At 48.8% G+C, this 24,118-nt stretch overlaps 1 protein-coding gene across 1 annotated transcript in view; it reads left to right on the top strand.

Moving 5' to 3' along the window:
• Positions 1-24,118, top strand: part of LOC146335737 (uncharacterized) — a 352,825-nt gene that overhangs the window by 42,519 nt on the left and 286,188 nt on the right. Inside the window, exons 5-6 of the mRNA XM_084820776.1 lie at positions 11,865-11,918; positions 13,011-13,064. Coding sequence (XP_084676902.1) covers positions 11,865-11,918; positions 13,011-13,064 — 108 coding nt within the window. The remainder of the gene's footprint in view (positions 1-11,864; positions 11,919-13,010; positions 13,065-24,118) is intronic.

Below are 24,118 nucleotides of genomic sequence, written 5' to 3'. Positions count from 1 at the left end.
GCTGTGCCTCTGGCTCCACCACCTGGGGCAGGTCATGGACATCTTCACTGGAAACCTGAGGTCCATGAACCAGAGCCAGGTGCAAAATAGCTCAGCCAGGTGGGGACACACTAAGAATTAAGGACCAGGGTTCTCTGAGCACATGCCTACTTTTGGGCAACTTGGAGGAAGGGTAGATATAAATGCGTCTTCGTCGTCTTCATCGTCTTCGTCATCTTTGTCTTCTTCTCAAAATGTTTATATCCCACCTTTTGATTCATTAGGACCCACAAGGCAGTTTGATGACAATATAAAACAATATGCAAAACAAACAAACAAACAAACAAAAACCCATAACAGAATGTCTAAAGCCAGTGTGGTGTAGTGGTGAGAGTGTTGGACTGGGAGCTGAGAGACCCAGGTTCTCGTCCCCACTTGGCCATGGAAGCTCACTGGGTGACTTTGGGCCCGTCACAGACTCTCAGCCCAACCTGCCTCACAGGGTTGCTGCTGTGAAGATAAAATGGAGAGGAGGGGGATAATGTATGCCGCCTTGGGTTCCTTGCAAGAGGGAAAAAAAGGTGGAATAGAAATGCAAGCAAGCAAGCAATAAATAAATGGTAAAAGCTACAGTGGTAAAAAGCCAGGCAGGGTAAAACTATGACTGATCAACTCCTGTCCCTAATTGCCCTCTGGAATGGCAGAGTCTCAACCTGTGGCCTGAATTCCATTTGTGAAGGAGCCCAAGGGAGCCAAGCGGGTCTCCCTAGGAAGAGAGTTCTGCAATTGAGGTGCCACCAGTGAAAATACCCTGTCCACTGAACCTTGAGTGGCAGGAGGTACAAAGCAGAGCCCCAGAAGATGCTGTCTAAGTGAATAGGTAGGCTCTTGTGGGAAGAGGTTAGTCCTTGAGGTATCCTGGCTCCAGACATTTAGGTGAGGGGTGGGCAAATTGTGGCTCTCCAGATGTTTTTTGGCCTACAACTCCCATCAGCCCTAGCCAGCATAGCCTATGGTGAAGGATCATGGGAGTTGTAGGCCAAAACATCTTGAGAGTCACAAGCTGCCCACCCCTGACTTAGGGCTTTAAAAGTCAAAGCCAACACTTAAAATTGGGCCTGGAGATTTATTGGAAGCCAGCACAGCTATGGTGTAAGTAGCACACCTCAGTTAATGTGTGAGGTGCTTCGTCCTCACCACCCTTTGGGAATACAGCTGACATCTTAGATAAGCATTCTGTGGTCCTCTGGAGCCAGAGATGCTACCGATCTTCACCTTGGCTTTCTGAAAGGGAAAGGGACATTAAGGGCTGATATTTGAGTTGCTTTTGCAAGATAAGTTCTCTTCCCTCCCCCAGACCTCCCCACCCCAGAGTTTGAGGACGTTTCCTTGCCACTTCCTGTGCTAAAAGAGAGCCGGCAGTTTGCTCCCAAGGCCTGGGGAGACGGGGATGCCACAGAAAAGAACTCCAGCTATGATAACAGCTGCATGCAAAGCAGAATTATCTGCATGACTTCATTTACTGCTTGGCAAAGCCGGCCGGTCTTCATTCAGAATTTGGGCAGTGACATCTGTAGTGAATCAGCGCTGTTTTCTGCTGTCTTTCTCCAAGAATTCTCCAACAGTTCTTCACTTGGCCTGGATTGATGTGTATGTGTATTGGGGTGTGGGGTGTGGGAGAGAGATTTACTGAGAAAAAAAAAATACTGGGAGTTTGTGGGAATTGGAAGGAAGTGTGAAACAAGGGTGAGATTGCACCGAAATGAATAGTAATCATAACTCATCCAGCTGGTTTAAAAAAAAGAAAGAAAGAAAGAAAGAAAGAAAGAAAGAAAGAAAAGAGAGTGCTTTATATTTATACGATAGCAGTTTTCTAATGAGGATCTCAAAGGAACTTTGCAACCATTTTACTTCTCCCACGTGGTTAGGCAGTGAAGGATAAAGTTTCCACTTTACAGATGGGCCAGAGGTGAAGTTGAGTAACAGAAAACACAGCGTTGGCTCTCACAAATGTAATATAGTCAAAGCACCAGGACTGCAAGCATTACGTGGTGTGCTCGACTGATCGGTGAAAGCATTCCTGATTACTGTGCATAGGCTGTGGATCATGGCAACAAATTACATTGACATAAAAAAGTAATCCACAGTGCTACAAGAAATAGCCAATGCATGGAATGGATCAAAATGATCTAATCGTAAAATATCCAGTATGCAATAAGACACATGCCAACCAACAAGCACGTCTGCAGACCCTCCATCGATACTGTTTTGGCCACTGCATGAGCATGGAGGTACCACTCACTTTGTAATGCAGTGGGGTGCCATTTGTGGCTTTCCAGCTGTTTGGGCCTACAACTCCCATCATTCTGCACCCCTGGCTATGCTGGCTGGGGCTGATGGTAGTCGCAGACCAAAACGTTAGAAGGGCCCCAAGTTGCATGTCCCTGTTGCAATGCCTGCAGCATCATCACCATCCTACGGAACAGTAGTAGGTAACCTCTGAATGTAGGTAACCTGGTGCCCTGTAAATGTTTTTGACTACAACTCCCGTAAGCCTCAGCCAGCATGGCCAATGGTCTGGGATGATGGGATCATGGATCTCATGCTGGTGCTGGCTTCTGTTTATTTTTTTTGGGGGGGCTCTTTGACAAGATGCCCCCAGTGGCCTCCCTCCATGAGGTTTCCCCCCCATTTCAAAGTCTTTTATTTAAGAAATACAAGGTAACAATTCTATAACAACAAAAACCTCAACACACGCAGGCTGTTTTACATTATTCGTCACAGATTCTATACATGTTTTGGAGTCGCTGTCCCTGAACGCACTCTTGTTGTTTACATTTTAAGCCACAAAAGAATCACTTTTCAAGTATTAGCCTCGCTGGTTATGACACCTCTCCCGAAAGAGCACCCAGCACTCGTGGATGCTGGTCCGCAAATCCTGCATGAATTTATGTCGTGAAGGGGAACTTCCCTGAGCAAACCCGCCTCTTTCTCCTTGCTGCTTTGCATTCACCTGCCCTTTCTGATGGGGCCTGTCCTGACCTCCACCCAGGGGGAGAGGGCAAAGCAAGGCCGCCCCTCCTTTTCTGTGCCCCTATCACCAGCACAAGCAAAAGGTGGTGTGTCACCACTGCTCTCACCGCTGAGTCCGTCTCCCCCCCCCACCATGGCAGCTTCTGTCTCCCCACTGACCGCCACCACATCTGTCTCCCCTCTCCCTCTGCATGCTCACTGCATCTCTTTCCCTCCCACACCAGCCCAGCCCACTCACCTCTTTGGCACGCTAAGATCATCTTCAGGGCTCCTTCCCTGGGATCCCCTGCCGAAAGAAGTGAGGCGGGTGGCTACCAGGAAGAGCGGCTTTTCTGTTGTGGCACCCTGGCTCTGGAATGAGTTCCCTAGAGAGGTGTGCCTGACGCCTATGCTGTACTCTTTCTTTCGGGTGCCAGGTGAAGACCTTTTTATTTTCCCAGGAATTTTCGCATTATAGTCTTTTAAGTTTGCCGTTTTAAATCTATTACTCTATTTTAAATCTCTGCATTGCTGGTAGGTTTTATTCTGGTTGCATTCTTGTACTGTAGTTTTAAGCTTTTTATTTTATACTGTTTTTATTCTGTACTTGGTGGTTTTTGTTTTTGTGAACTGCCCAGACAGCTTCATCTGGCGGTATAGAAATGTAATGCATCAATAAATAAAATCTCCCAATTTCCAGGCCCAATTCAAAGTGCTGGTATTAACATTCAAAGCCCCTAATGGCTTGGGGCCAGGTTATCTGAAGGATCGCCTCCTCCCACGTGTGCCTGCCCAGACCCTAAGATCATCCTCAGAGGTCCTTCTCCATGAGCCCCAAAGGGAGTGAGGTGGGCCTTTTCTGCTGTGGCACCCTGGCTGTGGAATGAGCTCCTTAAGGGTTTGCCTAGTGCCCATGCCGCACTCTTTCAGCTGCCCAGTGAAGAGCTTTTTGTTTTCCCAGGCATTTCAGCATTATAGTCTTTTAACTGCTATTTTAAATCTGTTACTTTATTTTATACGTCTGCATTGCTGCTGGGTTTCAATCTGGCTGTATTTTTACACTGTAATTTTAAACCTTTATATTTTATAGTGTTTTTATTCTGTACTCTGTGGTTTTAATTCTTACAAACTGCCCAAAGAGCTTCGGCTATTGGTGGTATAGAAATGTAATAAACAAACAAACAAACAAATAAAATCTCCCACCCTCGTGCCGCTGTCTGAAGAGCTGCATTGGCCAGAAAAGCTGCCAGTGCGGCTGGTGAGAGTCTTGGCCAGGCCCAAATGCCTGGCTCAAGGGGTTCTTCCTCAGAGCGAGGCATTGTGGGAGGGGTGTCCCTGAAGACTGCCTGTGGTACAGGATCCAGAGTGGGCAGAGGCGACAGCAGCAATGCGGTAGGGAAGATGGTGGGAGGCACGGCAGCAGTGGAGGGGTGGGAGGGCGGCACGCAGTGGTGGCAGGTCCTCCTGCTGAGGAGGCGAGCACACAATTTGCCGCCTCTCCCACTCTACCGCCTGAGGCAGGCGGTTCTTCTTGCTTCATGGGAGGGCTGGCCCTGCTTATCATTGCTAACTCACTTGGAGAGGGCACCCAGAGATGCCACTCCCTGGTGTCTGCCATTTGCAGTTAGACAGCCAGCGTGGACAATTTACCGAAGCTATGGCTGATTTCGTGGTTGAAACAAATGCAAAAGATCATAGAGTCATAGAATAGTTGGGTTGGAAAGGGCCTACAAGACCATCGAGTCCAACCCCCTGCTCAGTGCAGGAATCCAAGTCAGAGCATCCCTGACAGGTGGCTGTCCAGCTTCATAGAATCATAGAATAGTAGGGCTGCAAGGGGCCTGTAAGACCATCGAGTCCAACCCCCTGCTCAATGCAGGAATCCAAGTCAGAGCATCCCTGACAAGTGGCTGTCCAGCTTCGTCTTGAATGCCTCCAGTGTGGGAGAGCCCACCACCTCCCTAGGGAATGGGTTCCATTGTCGCCTTGCTCTAACAGTCAGGAAGTTTTCCTGATGTTCAGCCAGAATCTGGCTTCCTGTCACTTGAGCCCATGATTCCGTGTCCTGCATTCTGGGATGATGGAGAAGAGATCCTGGCCTTCCTCTCCGTGACAACCTTTCAACCACTTGAAGAGCACTATCCTATCTCCCCTCAGTCTTCTCTTCTCAAGGCTAAACATGTCCAGTTCTTTCAGTCTCTCCTCATAGGGCTTTGATAAATAAAGGCTTAGGGTGCAATCTTATGCATGTTTAGACAGAGGAAAGGCCTACAACTCCCAGCATTCCCCAGCCTAAACATGCATAAGATTGCACCCTTAAAGGCTTAAATAAAGGCTTACATTTCAGATAAGACTTTTCCATCTTAAGAATTCCCTTTGAAAACTATAGAATGTAGGGTAGCAAAACCCATAAAGAGTCTTGCTCTACCTTCAAGACTAACAGCCTTTAGATCATTTATAAGCCCATCCTTGGATGCCCTATTCGCTAGCCCGCTGTTAAGATCTATAAGGTTGATGTTCACTAGAGATAAGGTCTTCTCGCTGGTGGCCCCTGCCCAATGAAACTCCTTCCCCAGAGATATACATCTAGCTCCATTCTGTTCTTGTTGTTAAGATGGTTTTTCTTTGGCTTTTGCTTGAATGGTCCCCGCCCTGCAATTATATGTTGCTTTTGTTACTGGTTCGTTTTTCAAATTGGTTTTAAAATTAATGTATGGTTTTCTGAACTTGTTATACTGATATAGAATTGCGTGTCATGTATTGCAAGCCACCTTGGGAAGGCTGCAGTCTTGAAAGGCAGCTAGGGTATATATTAAATAAATAAGGAAACATTTATTGTGGCATGAGCTCTTGTAGGTAAAGAGACTACTTTGTCAGCTGAACCGAGTGGATGGTGGAGATGAGACAGAGACATGGATTAATATTTATGTTTTTCTTTCTATGTTTCCCAGAATATATAAACCAATCATCACCTATAGAAGTTTTGGACTTCAGTTCCCATCAGCCTCAGCCAGTATGGCCAATGGTCAGGAATCCTGGGAATTGTAGTCCAAAATGTCAGGAGGGCACCAGATTGGGGAACACTGATATTAATTACTGTAGTGCTTTTAATGGTGCAGTGCATTTCTGTTGCTGCTGCTTTTGGGGGAGGGGGGTAAGCTATAGTATCACCAGTTTACAGAGCAGGACCGAGGCAAGCAGCACAGGAAAAAAATGCATTAGAAGGAGAAAGTTGCAGTTGCAGACATTTTCCAACATGAGTGAGGCCTGAGGGGAAATGGAGAATAATTTGAAATTAGTTCTCAGTGTGCAAAGGGACAATTCCACTCGGATGGCCTCTTAGCCATCTTAGCTCTTAGCACAGGGACTATAAAATATGATTTACAATTACAGTTGTTCCTAAACCAAAACTTAAAATCCAGGCAGCCAGCCCTTCTGAAGAAATTCAGAGGCAGTGTTTATAATGACAGCCTCTCCATGGTACAGACGAGAGCCAAAGAGAAGGGGCGGGAAATTCCTTCCCCACCCCAATTGCCTTTTATATGTCTAGAGCTCACTTTGAGCCACCCCAGCTGGGCAGGAACTGCATTGCATCTCTGCTCTGTGCAGTGTGCTGTGGGAAGAACTGAATGTTAGCACTTACCTAGAGACTGAATTCAGCTTTTCCCAACCTGGTGTCCTCCAGCTGTCTGGGATTCCACCTCCCATCAGCCTCAGCCAGAATGGCTAGTGAACAGGAATGCTGAGAGTTGTAGTCCAAAACATCTGGAGGGCAGCAAGTTGGAGAAGGTGACTTAATCATTTCATGGTACATTCCTCTCACATTTTAGCATTGACAAGTCCCAGTTCAAAGGCAAAATAAAGCCCTCTCCAGTCCACCAAAGAAGAGGGCAGGCTTTAAAGCAGATAGGAGGGCTGTCCTGTATGATGATGCGCCCTCGAGCATTTGTGGGGAGCATCTTTGCATCGTGCATGGTGGGCAGATGTGGTCATGGGTTGGGCAGGAGCTGAAACTGACGAGACTTCAGTTGACCATATCAGTTTCACTCTGGGTAGGGAGCAAAAAGGCAAAAGCTGAAGACGGAGCGTACATGAAACTACGCGAGACGCTTCTCCACAGTTTGTCGTGATATGAGCCTATTTCGGCTCCCATGGCTGTTGCCCCTTGCAGGCTGAGCACTAGTCTTTGCTCTGTGGCAGAGCTGGGGCAGCGCCTACTCTCTGTTTGGTGACTGGTCCGTGAGAGTATGTACACATTCTGGGAAGGGTGAGCTGGAAAGAATCAGAGGGATTGCCTCACTCTAAACCAATAAATAAAGGAGCCTATTTTGCTTCCATCAACCAGCAGACCACTGAAAGAATTTGTCTACTCAGGAAGTGAAATCATTATTCATCAGCATTATTAGTTACTGCAGTTTGTGACTGAACATGTTATGTCTGCAGGAGTACCTGACAAAGGCTTTCTTCACATGGGGCTTTTATCCTCCGATTGAGGTTGCTCCTTCTCTTTACATGACTCCTTACATATCTCTTGCACTAAATGCCCTTTGTTACGTTTTTAAATAGTCTGCAGATAATGAGCTATCAAATTACCCCGTTGTGTTCCGCTTGAGTTCCCTCTGTGAAAAGCATTAGAGTGGCAAGAAGAGGAGTGAGATCAATGAAAAATATGGAAGACTCAGATATGGGGAGAAGGAGGGGGAAGGGCAGGGGGGAAAGGAAGCGGTGGAAAAAGGGAGTCGTTGTGATCCTGCATTTAAAACGGAAGCAGAAAGCCCTGTTTAAATACAGGATTTTAGGCTGGTGTAGAGATGCCCGAAGACTTCATAGACTCAAAATGAAAACACACCGGGGTTCTGTAGACTGATGAGCAGAACTGATATTGTTTTGAAATTTTGACTGACTGTTTTGTTGTTTTGCAAAATCAATTGGCATAATTGTACCATGAATCACTATAAATGTTGCAATTGACTGGTCTGGTGCAGTTGTGGAGGTCTCTTGCACTTGGAGTATTTGTACAGAAACTGACCTTGTCCTTTTTGGGTTATATAGTTGCTTTGTGACATGGCACAACCATGCCAGGGGAACAGCGTGTGTGTGGGATTGCCTAGCCACCCTGAGGCTCATTGTGAAAGGGTGGGGCCTGGCAGATCAGGGGTAGAATCGGACGGGGTTGGGCAGAGCCTAGTGATGCCTCGCGCAGGCAAAGGATGATATTTGGCTACTCAGGAGAATAGCCTGGTTCTCTCTCTCACTGTCTCTCTCTCTCTGTGCAATTTCAAAGCCTCTCAAGCTTAGCAGAAAGTTTTCTGGCCCTTCACCCTAAGACTTTACTCAGCTAAGTGGTGGTAGGGTAGGGATCATATCCTGTACTTCCACAGCTTGGGACTCACAGGGGAAGTGGTAGCCGCTTTAGCTATGTAAGCTGGCTACTGCTTCCCCTGTGAGCCTCAAGCCCTGGAGGCCCCACATACAGGCCCCACAATCTCTTCTAGCCAGGTAAATTCAGGTCAGGTCTCTTCTGGTTGGATAAAGTTTATCCCAGTCAGGTAGATACCCATTAAGTACATGGAGATGGGTTGTCACAGAAATCAGGACCATGGAAAGCTCCCAGTGAGCCCTGCTGGCAGTAGCTCTTCTGTCACTGCAGACAATCAAGGGATGTTGTCTCAGCAAGGAGCTGAAGCCATATAAAGGCTGGGAAGGCCCATGTTAACAAGTTGAAACTCCTTCCCCAGAGATATACAAGTTGGTCCCACCTGTTTGGATGAGCCAGCTGTGCTTTTTAAAGGGACCCTCATCTGGTTCTGGAACCACTGACTTCTATGAAGCAGAGGGAATGAACATGTTACTGGAGACTTGCCCTCCGGAATCCAAGGAAGTTGGAAGGGTCACATCCTCAGGCCTGTAGGGCACAGAAAGAGGGGCTGAAAGTCCCCCCCCGAGGGGGTAGGCGGCATCTCCTCCTCATCCATGTCTTACTTGGGGCAGCACAGGGAGCCAGGTTCAACATCGAGGGGGGTCATGAAACCCTGGTGGGATGAGATGGAGCCTAATGGGTGTAGGGGATTGGATCGGATAGGTCAAAGGAGAGATGCCCGAAGGACCTGGGGGATGCAGCTAAGAGCAAAATGAGGCCAAACAAATAATAGCCAACCCTTCTTCTGTTCTGGCCCCTTGTCCTGAGATGTTGTTCAGCTAAAGGGTGGTGCCCTTTGACTCAAGGGACAAAGTCTGGTGGTGGTAGTGATGTGGCCAGGGTCTGGGTAGGCCTGGGGTTCAGGCTGGATCCTGATAAATGTGACGTCAGATAACAAGAGGCTTCATCAGATCAAGCAGAAAGTAACCTCCACTTGATTGTAGGTCCTCACCCTTAATTTTTAGTCTTTCCTCCTGCAGACATAAAAGGAGGCCAAACCCCTGAAACCTCTGGTCAAGTCTGGAGACCTGGCAATGCTAAGCATGTGTCACACTCTGATGGCATGGGTCATCTTTCCAGGAGGTGCCTGGAGACTTGCAGGTTTAAGCCTTTGCAGGATTGGCTCCCAGCAGGGCATGGCAGAAGACAACATTAGAAGACACAGTCTGCCATAGCTTAGTGGTAGAGCACATGCATGCTTTGCAGGCAGAAGGTCCCGGGTTTGATCCCTGGCTTCTCCAGTTGGGATGGGAAAGACCCCTGCCTGAAACCTTGGAGAGCTGCTGCCAGTCAGTGTAGGCAATAATGATCTAGATGGAAAAATGGTATAAGCAACTTCCTCCTACTTCTGAGAGGGGCCATAGCTCAGTGGCAGGGCCCTTGCTTTGCAGAGGGTCCCAGGTTTGATCCCCAACATCTCCAGGTAGGGCTGGAGAAACTCCTGCCTGAAACCCAGCAGAACTGCTGCTGCCAGTCAGCGTCAACAGTACTGGGCTAGATGGATCAAGGGTCTGACTTTGTGTAAGGCCACTTCCTATGTTCCTAATCTTCCTCTTGAGGCAGGGTGTTCAAGCTTCATGGATGTTCAAGTTTCAGGCAGTACTCCCAAGAGAGAGGTAGAAGCGGGTTCCAGGTAGAGTGTCTGGATTTGCAGGACGAGTGGAAACTCAGGTGATACTGGAGAGTGGAGAGGAGGCCAGGCTGCACTGTAGGCCTGCCTCCTCCCTGGTGCGGTCACCTCTGAGGCTCACTTGCCCTCTACCCCTGGGCACAATTGACCCAGTTGCCCAGAGGGAAAGGGACACCCCTGCTGCCTCTATCTCCCCGCTCTGGTCACTGCTTGCATGCTCAAAGAGGGCAGATGAACCAGGAGACAGAGCAAAGAATTGGAGCAGCAGGGACAGGGGGGTACAGGGGTCGCTGGTGCCCCTCTGGCTGGAGTGTGGGTGTTGGCAGGTGCCCAACCATGCTTACCCCCAGCACTGGCCCTGGGCACAAGTCAGCCGAGGACCAGCAGTGGTCAATGGTGCAACAGGGCTGGAGCAAGGCAAAGGGCTAAAAGATGCTCATAGGCCTGAGTGCTGCAGATTATTTATTTATTTACAATATTCGTATACCGCTCTGCATCCAAAGATTTCAGAGTGGTGAACAGCAGATAGAATTAAAGAATTAAAACACCTTGTTAAAATAATATTTTCAAATGAAACAGAATTCTGTTAAAACTGAGTTTTGATAAACCACAGCTGGTCACTCAAGGAAGGCCTCCTGAAATAACAATGTCTTCAGGAGGCAGCAGAAGCCACAGAATGTTGACCCCTGCCTGACCTCCCCAAACAGGGAATTTCATAGGAAGGGGGCCACCACACTGAAGGCTCTTTTCCCAGTGGACTCCAGTCAGGCCTTGAGTCCATGTGGAACCACTATGAACGTGGCTTAGCTTCCAGAAAGCTCCAGCTCTGAGGTGCTCTCAGCCAGGACTGAATTGCAAAGGCCAGGCTTTCCACATCTTTGGCATCTGCCCTTGCTGGCTGGTGCATTGTTCTCCTCTGGGCTGCTACATCTGACGTCGACCTCTGTTCTACCGTGCAAGGTCGCAGGATTTTCCTCCTCTCCTGAAATTACCATGAGAAATAAATCCCCCGGAACTGGCCCAGCTGCAGGTTTGAGAGCATAACCAGTTGAGTTTCAGTCAGGGAAGTTCTGTTTTGTTCATATGCAAAGTGATGACAATGGAATTGATTATTTAGCGGATGAATTGACTCAAATTCCTGTGCTCCGTTGACTGGGATTTCTTTTCATCAGATGGCAACCCTAGTATTTCTCCATCTCTCTTTCTCTACCTTTCTCCTATATTTTCCCCTCTGTTTCCTGATTTATTAGTTATTTATCTGAAAGATCTCTCCATACTTACTCTTCAGCCAAAAAAGAGGGGGGGGGGAAGTCTCCCAGAGAGGCTTACAAAGATTAATAATAAGGCAGGCCCTGCCTTTAGGCCTACAATCTGAAAGACATGACACAAAAAGTCAAGGGATGACAAGGGAGGAGAGGAAAAAAACAAACTCACCAGACAATAGTTTTTAGTTGCAAAGTTCTTACAACGACCAGCTGGAATGGGGAATGGTTTGAGGAGAGGAGAAGCCAGATCTTGCTGGGCTGAGGTGTGGCCCACTTTCCTTCTCTCCCACACCTCAGCCTGGTGGATAGTTAATGAGGAGGAACCCGATGGAGAGCCAATGGTACCCTTCCCTCTTTTTCCCATTGCTGTGGCCTGTAAATGTTTGCTTCAAAAAACCTCTCAAGAAGAACAAATATGGTGGCGCTATTGGTGTGACCAATCTTAGGCTGGGGTACTGCTCACCAGCTGAAGACCAGCGGTCTAGGAAATGTCTCCTTCTGCTATCGTTACGTTGCTAAGTTCTACTGAAGATGTGCTAAATTTTGTTCTGTGTTTTAGGGCCAAAAAGGTGATCCTGGATTATCGCCTGGAAAAGCATGGAACGGTCAGAAGGTAAACACACATTTATTATTGCTTAAATGCAGATGGTCTCCATAAATCTACCAGGGGCAAATACCCCAGGACCTCTGGCAATCAGAGCACCCTGCATCCTCTCCTCCCTGCTCCCCAATTCTCAATTAATTGAACAGAAGATCAACAGTGTTATCTCAGCCAGGAGTGGGGAACCTCTTTCAGACTAAAGGCTGAATTCAATTTTGGAGAAGGTCTCAATCACGCATGCCAGTGATGGGCAGAGCCAAAGACAAAAGGGGCCAAAATCCAAAAATGCCACCATACTGTAGCTTAAAGCTCTTGCTTCAGTAACTAAATCTTAGGAGAGGCATTTCAAGCTTTTAGAATGGTGGAAAAGCCGCACTACAGCTGGAAAACCAGAAGGCCAATGGAAGGGGTGTGGCCTTCTGGGTAACCCCAGAAGGCCAGTTTTGCACCTCATCTAAACCTTAGTGCATATGAAAGGAGACTCTCTCTTCTGAAGTCTCTGAATCTGCAAGAGACTTCGAAGGGAGGACGAATGGTCGGCAATTAACCAATGATGGCTAGTTAGTATATTGAGCCAAGATCTATGGACCCTCTCTTAAACAATTACCAGGGGTGGGCATTGTGTGGAATTCTCCTGGAACGTCTCTGTGTTTGAGCTGAATTTAAAATTGGCTTTGCAGACAGAATTCCTCACTCCTCCTACTGCTGCCACATCTTCAAGTTTATCTTCAAAACCATAAGGGCTAGATACTTTTAAAATAACAACAACAACGACAACAACAACAGAGAGCTTAGGTTCTATGTATCCTGAAGGCCAGCATGGTATAGTGGTGAGAGTGTTGGACTGAGATCCGGGAGATCCGGGTTCCAGTCCCCACTCAGCCACGGAAGCTCACTGGGTGACGTTGGGCCAGTCACAGACTCTCAGCCCAACCTACCTCACAGGGTTGTTGTGAGGAGAAAGTGGAGAGGAGGAGGAGGAGAATGTAAGCTGCCTTGGGTTCCTTGCAAGTGGAAAAAAGGCGGGATATAAATGCAATCAATCAATCAATCAATCAGGACAGGCCAATACATAAATATATCAATTTATGCTTCTGGCTACAGGGCGATGGCGGTTTACCTGGATTGACAGGGCTTCCCGGACCATCTGGTAGAAAGGTAAGAGCGTTTTATCCTTGATATTAGGCACAAGCCAATTGGGAGCGTCTCACCAGATAAAGCTGAGGTGGTTTTTCTCCAGCGTGCCCTGCTGTAATAACATGCCACGTCTTGGATGTTAATCCTAGAAAAAGCGGGTGGAAAGCAGTCATTCTGTTGCCTAGCAACCACAGGAAGTGATCCCCCCTTTCCTTAAGGCGACAACTGCTGGTGCAGTGAGGAGCGAGGATGCTGCATTGAAATTGGCACACTCAGTGGGCCCTACCAACCGCAGCTCCTTTCTGCTACATCCATGGGTCTTGGGGGGAGTTTTCACCAGGAGTATTTCAATAGCTTCTCAGTATCCACTACAGTGACGTTGCACGAGTCCCCGTCGTGTTAATGTTTCTGAGTAATCGTAGAAATATTACCCCTTCTGGTATAGGAGAGGTCACCCTTGCAGAAGATGATCCTGAGATCAGATGTTTGTGGCTCTCCAGGTGTGGTTGGGCTGCAACTCCCATCATCCCCGGCTATGCTGGTTGGGGCTGATGGGGATTGTGGTGGCCCAGCAAGACCTGGAGGGCTGCAGGTTCCCTAATTCTGGCCCAGCAGTTTTGTTTGTCTTGGGCAGATCTAGCGGTTGGTGGTTTGTGCTTATCTTTAAGACAACAGTTGCCCACAGGAATGCGGATGTGTGTTGGAGGATTCAGATTAAATAACTACAGGCTCCAGGGGACATCTTTTTGTTTAAATATGGCACTAAACATATTTGCATGTGAAAAAGCAAAGCCAGTCTGTCAGTCAGGAGGTTATACGGTCAACCCATCCATGTGATATAATAGCACATACCAGACCACAGCCTTGGTAAAACCAGTGATAAAAAATGACACTCTAAGGGTGCAATCCTATGCATGTTTAGACAGAAAAAAGACTTACAACTCCCAGGATTCCCCAGCCAGCATAGCTGGGAGTTGTAGGATCTGGGGAAGGCTGGGAGTTGTAGGATTTTTTTTTCTACAACTCCCAGCCATGATGGCCTTGTAGGCTTCTTCCAACCCTACTATTCTATGATTCTATGATTCTGTCTAAACGTGCATAGGATTGCACCCTAAACTGACAATTGTAGCAGGCCCAAGAGGCAGAAGAACATCACAGTATTTTCCCACCTGCTCTGTAATGATGTTATTTCTCCCCTCCGGCATAGTGGTGTAGTGGGAAATTTTGAACAGTCATCATGACAGCCCCCATAGCCACAACCCCAAGGAGAGGCCAAAAATGCCCGCAACTGTGTTGATCCATATCAACAAATCAGCTCTACCAGTTTTCCTCTCCAGCACAAGCAGGTCTTTTGAGAAGCTCACGGGTCTGAACTGACCATTCGAAGCCAAGCCACCCGCAAATACCTCTCATTACAACAGGGACAGGGAACAAGATGTTGTTGATGGGAAAATCTCCCCGTCCCCGCCGGTTTTGTGAGAATTGCAGCTCAGCTTAGAGGGAAAAGGGAATTCTGAGGGGGGTGGCAGGCGACATCAGCGTCCTTGCTAATAAAAAAAGCGCTGGCGTTGTGTCCCTTGAGCCCTGGATCCACTCAACCACTGCTGAAGGAAGTTATTCAGGAGGGTCTCTACAGGTCAAAGAGGAAACTGTCTCATGAGAGGATTTCTTCTTCTTCTTCTTCTTAATTTCTATACCTCCCAATAGCTGAAGTTCTCTGGGCAGTTTACAACAATTCACACAAAAATACAAACAACAACATTATACAACTTTACATAATAAAACATTATGATAAAACAGAGTCTACATTTTTTAATGCACACAATTTAAAACAATGTAAGCAGCTAAAAACAATTTCAATAAACAATTTCAATAATAGACCTGCTCACGACAGCTGATGTAAGTGCCCCCATCGTATGCCATTAAATGCCTGGGAGTACAGGGCAGTCTTAACCTGGTGCCAAAAAAAGGACAGTGTCAGAACCAGGTGGGCTTCAATGAGGAGCCATAGTTGGGGGGGCTACTACTGAGAAGGCCCTCTCCCTTGTTGCCACCTTCTGAGCCTCCTGTGGAGGTGACAGTCGGGGGAAGGCCCCAGATGTTGACCATAGTGTCCAGGTAGGTTCAGCTTGGGAGAGGCGCTCTGTCAGGTATTGTGGTCCCAAGCCATGTACAGCTTTATAGGTTAAAACCAGCATCTTGAATCATGTTCTCTAACCTCTGATAGTAACTACAGCAGTAGATACCTAAGAGGCTGTTTCGACCTCTGAATGGTTAGATCAAGGGTGAGCAATCAGTTCAGACTAGGGTTGGAGGAGAAATCCGCCATGGACTCCAATGAGGCTGGATCCTTTGGAATCCGGCCCCCCGGAGTCCGTGGTGGAACGGACTACCCCCCCCGCCACCCTCTGAAATCCCCCCTAGGATGGAACCTACCTGATGGCAGCTGGTCCGGGTCACTGTCTTCATTCCACTGCCGGGCTGCGGAACAAAATGGCGTCCGGCATAGGGGATGCCATTTGCATCCCTGCCATTGGCCATGATAGGCTATGTAAATATTTACATAGCCAATCACGGCCAATGGCAGGGACGCAAATGGCGTCCCCTATGCTGGACGCCATTTGTGTCCGCAGACTGGCTGTGGCTGGAAGTCCGGCTGCGGCCGGAGCCAGCTGGCGGCTCCACGGACTCCCTGCGGAGCGGAGCCAACTGGGGAGGATTCCAGCGGGAGGACTGGATCGCCTCCCCCCGCCTGCGGATGTCCCGGACTGGAACGGGGTAAGTACTTCGTACACCCCTAGTTCAGACCTCTGGCAAGAGCTATCTTTCCCTTCTAGGCAGGTGTGGGTTTGGCACAATCCGTTCCATCTGTGTTTTGCAAATGGGCAGTTGCCTTTCCTTCTGTCATCTCATTGCTCATTGACAGAACTGGATTTTCCCCCAATTTCCTTAATTTCTGCAAATTCACATCTGCGCAAATCTGCGCTTACAAAAATGCACAAATCCCCCTCCTCCAAAATGTGCAAATGCCCCCAACATGTGCATTTTCATGCTTTAGCCTATGGGGGAAATGTGCGTTTTTGGCTGGTGTTTTTTTATTCTACAAATTTTTCTACAACTAAATTTGTGTAAAATTCAAGAAAATAACAAAACAAAACAGTTTGCAAGTCCATGGAATCCATGCGACTCGGGAAAACCCGGTCAGCTGCGGGATCCATGGGTCGGATTCATAGAAATCTGAACTCATTTGATTCTGTTGCAGATTTCTCCAACATCCCTACTCCTGTCCCTGGCAGCCTGCTGGGAAGGGAGGAACAAAGAGAGAGAGGGAGAGACAGACAGACAGACAGAAAAATGAATGGCGTAAAGAGAGAGAAAAGGGAGTGTCAGTAAGAGAAAAGGGGTGATCCATCCATGTTAAACTCTGGTACTGCCCTCCACTAACTTCACCCTTCCCTACCACTTACCTGTGGCCCCCAACAGATTACCCACAAAAAGATGCAGCCCTCCCCAGGGGAAAGATTGCCTATCCTTGGGCTAGGTGGACAGCACCTATCTTTAAAATGAACTCTAGCAAATGTACCATCTAAAAGCTTTGAAGGTCAAACAACAGGCCAATAAAATAGCTCTTCTGCATTTAGGTTAGGGATGGGTGAGAAATTTGTTCCATCTGAGTTTTTATGCGATTTTACCAAATTCGCACCTCCTGAGCCAACAAGCAATCCGGAACAGATTTGCCTATCACAGTTTGCACTTTCCAGAATTTAGTACCTCAGTTCTTCTCTCAGGGAAAAAAAAAAAAAGCATACAAAAATGCACACATTGAGGGAAAATGTGTACAAAAATCCACGCGCTACTGAAAAGTGCATGCAAAACACCCAAATAGCTGAAAACGACACACACAAACGTGTCGTTCTAGGGAAAATAGCTTTCGAAAGATGCGTACATTAGCAAGAAGTGCACACACGAAGTGTGTACATTTGGAAAAAAGTGTACTGCAAAATGCAGATATTAGGAGAAGTGTGCATGAAAATATATGGATACCAATTTTTGTGAGGACTTAAAAAAATTATATTCGTACATTGATGCTGAATCGGGATGAATCAAACTTAAGTTTTGGGGGAAGAATTGAATGGAACAGATGTTAAAAGATTCACCCATCCCTAAATCAGGTATTGTGAAAAACATTAAATAAGGCATACAATGATTAAAAGCAGGCCAAGTCATGCCCACTCATGGAATTCATGGCCCACTAGCTAATGCATGTACAGCTTTGAGAATGCAAAGCAAAAACATTTCATTGCTCATGAAGTGCTGGTAAGTTTCTTCTTGTGGCAAAGAAGTTCATAAGATAAAAGGTCAGTCTAGATGTTATGAAGGGTTTGGTAACAAAACCCCCTCCCCCAAACATGGCCAGCTGCTTTTCCCTCTGTGGATTTCTAGATGCGTATTTGCAAACACAAATGAGTGTTTGAAACTCTGCGCTGGGAAAAGGCACTTGGAGGTGTAATTTGAAGAGAAACTGGCAGGGGAGTGGGTTAAGCACCCCCTCTCCTCTCTCACTTCTGCAAGAGAAACTGGCAGGGGAATGATTTAAGCACCCCCTCTTCTCTCTCATTTCTGCAGGGGAAACTGGCGAGGGAATGGGTTAAGCATCTCCTGCTGCCACTTCTGGCAGGAAAACTGGCAGGGGAATGGGTTAAGCACCCCCCTCTCCTCTGTCACTTCTGCAAGGGAAACAGGCAGGGGAATGGGTTAAGCACACCCTCTCCTCTCTCACTTCCTCAAGAGAAACTGGCAGGGGAATGATTTAAGCACCCCCTCTTCTCTCTCATTTCTGCAGGGGAAACTGGCAAGGGAATGAGTTAAGCATCTCCTGCTGCCACTTCTGGCAGAGAAACTGGCTGGGGAATGGGTTAAGGCCTTCCCTGTTGCCATGTCTGGCAGAGAAATTGGTGAGGGAATGGGTTAAGTGTCCCCTCCCTGCTGCCACTTCTGGCAGGGAAACTGGCAGGGAAACTGGCAGGGGAATGGGTTAAGCACCTCCCTGCTGCCACTTTGGGCAAGGAAACAGGCAAGGGAATGGGTTAAGCTTCCTCTCCTCTCTCATCACTGGAAAGGAAACTGATAGGGGAATGGGTTAAGCACCCTCTCCCCGCTGCCACCTCTGGCAGGGGGATCATAGAATAGTAGGGTTGGAAGGGGCCTACAAGGCCATCGAGTCCAACCCCCTGCTCAATGCAGGAATCCAAGTCAGAGCATCCCTGACAGGTGGCTGTCCAGTCTCGTCTTGAATGCCTCCAGTGTGGGAACTGGCAGGACAATGGGTTAAGCATCCCTGTTGCCTTGGCCACTTCTCTATTCCAAATCCACAGGCTTGTACTGTTTTGTTTTGTTTTAAAAAAGGGAGGCCATGTGGTTGCAGCTATGCATGTTTGCAAGTAACGTATCATTTTGGCCATGTGATTTTGGATGCAATCTCAGAACAAATGGTGCAGGCTGCATAAATGCTTCAGCACTTACCCTACTCTGTCCCCCCCTCCCCCCCTCTCTCTCACACACACACACCCCTGTCTGCCCACACACCAAGCCTCGGAAGGCAGGCTGTAGAAGAGCTTTCCCCAACTTGGTGGTTTCCGGATATTTTGGACTTCCGATTCCCATCAACCCCAGCCAGCCTGGGAGTTGTAGTTCAAAACATCTGGGGGGCACCAGGTTGGGAAAGCCTGCGCTAAAGTCTTACTCAGGGACAGGTCAGTGCAAGGGTTAAACAAAAAAAGGCTTGGGGCTGGCGAGGGGGTACCAAACAGATGCTTTTGATGGAGGCTGTATTTTATAAGCCTCTTTAATTTAAAAAGTGAGGGAGGGAAAAGCTGTTGGAAAAATACATTTTTTTAAAAAAGGCTGCCGGTCCTCGGTTGGCATAGCCCCACTGAAAACAGCTTGGGCTGTAGACAAGCCATTCTGTTCGCTGGCACGCTTTCAGGAAAATGGCCAGTATCCTGGAAGCCAGTTTGAGTCAAAGAACAAGGAGTGCACGCAGAAGAAGCATCCTTCCGTAGAGAGCAGACAAAGGACCCGATGGCCCATAGAGAAGTTCGGGAAGGACTGAGATGAGGTAACGCAACCCCGGGGCTGGCGCCAGAGGCAGGCGTTGCTGGGCACCTGCTGAGACCCACACCTCTGTGAGGGGCCCACTGTCGACCCCAGGAGCCATTTCGCTGCTCCTCTTCCCAGCTGCTCCTGACTGCTCTCCTCTCCTCTCCCAGCTTGCACGCAAGACGGGCTGCAAGGTGATGGAGCAGGGCCCTCCGCTTGCCTTTTGCTTTCCCTCTGGGAGATAGCGGGTAGGCATGATTGGGTACTTGCTGAGGTCCCACACCCCAGCACTGGCCTTGTGCCTCCTCTTCGCCACTGCAGCCGGCTTGTTCCCCTGCCTCTCGCTTCAGCCCAGACAACGGAGGTGGAGAGAAGGAGGAGCAGGAGATGCTGCCGTCTTCTCGCTCCCTGCATCTCCGCCTGTCAAGCAAGCAAGTGGGAGCAATGATGGGAAAGAGAAAGAGAAGCAAGAGCCGCTGGTGATCATGGGGTGAGGAGGCAAGGTCACTGAGGGATGATCTGTTGCCCAAGGGCTTGTCAAGGGCTCCTTGGCGGCCTCTTTCAGTCTAATCCAGTAGCCAAGTCCAGACACAGACCAAGAGGATTCTTTTCAAAGCTTTATTCCTCCTTTACAACTTAACAACTCTACGGTTAGCAACTAGCTATGAGCAGCAGAGTACCTATGCCCTCAGTTGGAACAGTTGGTCCCCGTTTGAAAGGGAATCACTTGCAGACCCTGAACGTAAGGGCTAGGGAGAGTCCCTCCCCTTTTCCCTTGGATCCTCTGGGCGCAACCGTTGTTTGCGCGCCAACCGGGCACTGCGCCTCCTTTCCGCGCCCTCCATTTGGCGCTGCTCTCTTCATCGGCGTCGCGCGTCCATCAAGTCTGCTTCCCGCGCTCTGTCACTCCCAGGACTGTTTTCTAAGCTAGGAATGCCGGTGGGAGGAATCTCCGTCAGCTGTTGGCCCTGGGAAAGAGGAGCGCGCTCCTCTCCCAGGAGCGGCTGCTCCACCTCAGAATCAGAACTACTCTGGGATTCTATGGGCTCAGTGTCCACCCTGACAGGGCTCTCCAAACCCTGGACTGGCACTGCCACTGAGGACATCTTGCCCAAAGCCTCCCCCAAACCTGGAGCCAATGTTGAGTAGTAGCATGAGAGATGCATGTACAAAACACGAGTTGTGGTGGTTGGTTAGGCCGATATCCATGTCCCCGGCTGGTTTCAGTGGATTGGGGAAAATAGCTGTTCCGAACAGCCCTTCAATGGGTCTTAATCCAATACCATGAGGTAGGATGGCAGGTGAGGAAAGGCGGCAACCTTGTGCAGATGTCGCTCCTCCCCCGTGTTGGTGGGATGTTGCCGTGCGGTCAACCGGTTTCCAAGGAAATAGCCATCAATGTTGAGGAGAAGGCGTCTGGGGCTTCGTGTGGTGAAACCTGTGCCATTCTATGTCGCCGCGGCCCACGTGAGCAATTCAGAGTCCGGCTCCTGTTGCTGCCATAGAGACATTTTCCTTTGTGGCCTCAGCCTCTGGATTTCTGCAGGTTTCAGAGTCAGAACCATTTAAGAGGAAGCTGTGGCTACCACACACTCTTTTTCTGTGCCATAGTTCACACCCAAAGTGGTATGTCTACCTTGTGATTTCTCAGGGCATCAGTTCCAGAGGTGGTTTGGCTGTTCTCATCCTGTCTTTTCCACAATGCCTTTCTGCCCATTTACAAGGTATATGCAACAGCTGACCAAACAAGCAGGAGACATTTTTTCAGAGTTGGGGGTGGGTGGGTAGGGAAGGACAATTCTAATTTTTGCTGAACAGCGGTTCTCAGCACTGACGGCAGCTCTGAGTTTTCCATAATGTTCTCCCCGTGTGGCGCTAATAGCCCATAAATTTGGTTTGGGATTCCCCCAACCCCTCCCCACCCCCGGTCTCATTGGGACGTGCCTATGAATCAGCACACGAACCATCCTGTGTGAGTCTTAAAGTAAATCATCGTTGAAGTTTCTTCTGGAAAAGATTAATCACTGCTACTGTTGCTCACGGGGAAGTTGTTTGGTCCAACTCTGAGTGCAGCGCACAGTGGTGCGAGACGCATGCTTAGTGATGGGGGTTGTTTCTGTGAGGCTTGCTGTTGGACTCCATCAGTCCCACCTGACATGGCCAATGGTCAAGGATGATGGGAGTTGGAGTTCAACAACATCTGGATGGCCACACATTCCCCATCCCTGAACGCATGATGCAAAATTGGATATTTGCATATATGTGCATCGTTTGCCTATATTGCAAGATACACATGCGAGCACATGTGGCTACATTCCTGAAATGACTCTGCCTGTTGTCCTTTTCTCCCCCATGTGTGGAATTCCCTCCCTGGACATGTACATGCTGGTACAGCTCCAGCATCCTGTTTCTCATACTGGCCAGGCAGATTCCCTGGGAAGCTCACAAGCAGGACATGAAAGAGAGAACTCTCCCCTCCTATGCCTCTAAAGTCCTGTTCAGCTGCCATGACCAATAGCCACTCATAGCCACCCTCATCCATGAATCTGAATCATCTCCTTCAGAATCCATCAAAGCCATCACGATGTCCTGTGGCAGTGAGTCCCATAAGTTGGTTGCGTACTGTGTGAACAAACATGACTTATTGGCTACTTTCATGCATTGTCATCCCCTCCTCCCTTCCTGCAAGGAGCTCAGGGTGGATGTAAGGTCCTCCCAGTTGCTTTTTTATTTTAAGCCTTGCAGTGGTTTTCTGAGGTAGGCTGGGCTGAGAGAGAATGACTCAGGCATCTTTGTTGGCCAAGTTGGGGATTTGAACTCTCTCTGTCTCTCTGGTCAGAAGTCCAACACTCCTCCGGGTGATGGTCCAGTCCAGAGCTGGCCTTGCCCGTGCGTCACCGTCCCTGATTGGGGAAGGCAAGGTGTGTGTCGCCTCAGTCCATAGCTGGCTTCGCTCCCCCCTAAAAGTGAAGGGATAGTGAAGCCTACTGAGCCGTGCCCTCGAGAGACACTCCTTGGGGTTGTGGCTCAATTGGGAACTGTTCTCCCCTCCCTTCTCTGAAAGAAGGGGAGGGTCTTCAGGGAGGGGATGGAGTCTTGCATGGAACATAGGAAGCTGCCTTAGATGGAGACAGACCCTGGGTCCATCTAGCCCAGTATTGTTGACACTGACTGGCAGCAGCAGCCCTCCGGGGTTTCAGGCAGGAGTTTCCCCAGCCTTACCTGGAGGTACTGGGGAGTGGAATTGGGACCGTCTGCATGCAAAGCAGGTGCTCTGCCACTGAGCCACAGCCCCTCTGAGAATTAGGAGGAGGTTGCTTATACTGTGTCAGATCAGTATTGCCATCTAGATCAGTATTGCCCTCGCTGACTGGCAGCAGCTCTCCAAGGTTTCAGGCAGGGCTCTTTCCCATCCCAACTGGAGATGCCGGGGATCGAACCTGGGACCTTCTGTGTGCAAAGGAGGGGCTCTACCAACTGAGCCACGGACCCTCTGGTGGCCTCCATGGCCCGGTCAGGGAGGCATGGCAGCTTGGACATTCTCCATCTGTGTTCTCCGCCAGGTGTTTGAACTGAGGTTTCCGGCAGGGACCTTCAATTCAGGCTCTGGTTAAACCCGTATAAAGGTGCCAACCAATTGGCATCACCGTATCCCAGCATCCCCCAACCTGGCGTCCTCCAGATGTTTTGCACTACAACTAGGGATGCTGGAGGATCCTGCCATGGACTCAAATGAGGCCAGATTTCAAAGAATTTCAAACCTCTGGGGTCTGCAGTGGAGTGGCTGCCCTTACCTCGGGGTCTGGAAGAGTTCCTGCAGGGCGGCTGTCCAGCTCTCTATAAGGGCCATACACTAATGGTGGGGGCCATTAGCTTATCTCAGGTAAGTTACAGCCATAAATGGCCTATTGCATGCCATCTGCAGCCATAAAGCACTGACTTTGACCTAAATACCTCCATAAACAGCTGCAATTTAGGTCAAAGTCAGTCCTTTACGGCTGCAGATGGCATGCAATAGGCCATTTATGGCGTACAATAGGTCATTTACGGCTGTATTTGTCCCACCATATGGCTAATGGCAGCCACCAGTAGCATATCGCGTCTTATAGGGAGCTGGAGAGCCGCCTCACCAACTCTGGCAGACGTGTCTGGGCTTCGGACGATTTCGCAGGGGCGAATTGCCCGCCCCCAGACTGGACAGTGAAAGGTTCATACATCGCTAACTACAACTTGCAGCATTCCTGACCATTGGCCATGTGTAGAGATTTTGTAAAATCCATTCCATCTGTGTTTTGTGGATTGTCAGGTGCCTTTCACTCCATCGTCTGCATCAGATTTTTTTGTTTGTGAATTTGTGCAAATTTGCAATAGTGTATATGTGCATTTGCACAAATTTGCACCGGCGAAAACACACAAATCCTCCCCAAATGCACATTTTCATGCTTTAGCCTATGGGGGAAATGCGCATTTTTGGCCAGGTTTTTAACATTTTGCATATTTTCCCACAATGAAATTTGCACAAAATTCCCGATGGTTGGAAAAATGGTCTGCAAGTCTGTGGAACCTGGCTGTCCTGGGAAAAGCCCCTCCGCTGCAGACTCCATGGGTCAGATTAATGAAAATCCAAACTGATGTGGTTCCATTGCAGATTTCTCCAACCTCCCTAGCCATGCTGACTGGGGCTGATGGGAGCTGGAGAGCACCAGGGAGAGGCCATGGCATCCCATTTGGGCCTGGGGCCATTGGTTGTGTTATGGCAGCGGATTCATCTTAATGTCAATTCGGAGCGGAGGCAGTTCATTATTGCCACTTAGCTTTGGGCTGGCTTGGTTTCAGCACATGCAAAGAATGGACAACGGGAGAAGGGAAGTCTCTCGGCAGGGGAGGGTGGGGAAGGCACAACGTTCTGGCCCCCAAAAGTGTTTGCTGGGCTTGCAGCCAATCAGACGTCAGCGTTGGGGAACCAATCAGGGGCG

This window comes from Heloderma suspectum, chromosome 14 (genome assembly GCF_057233095.1).
Source record: "Heloderma suspectum isolate Gila_16-S chromosome 14, 16-S_ref, whole genome shotgun sequence".
NCBI lineage: Eukaryota > Metazoa > Chordata > Lepidosauria > Squamata > Helodermatidae > Heloderma > Heloderma suspectum.
This window is presented reverse-complemented; position numbering and strand designations above follow the sequence as displayed.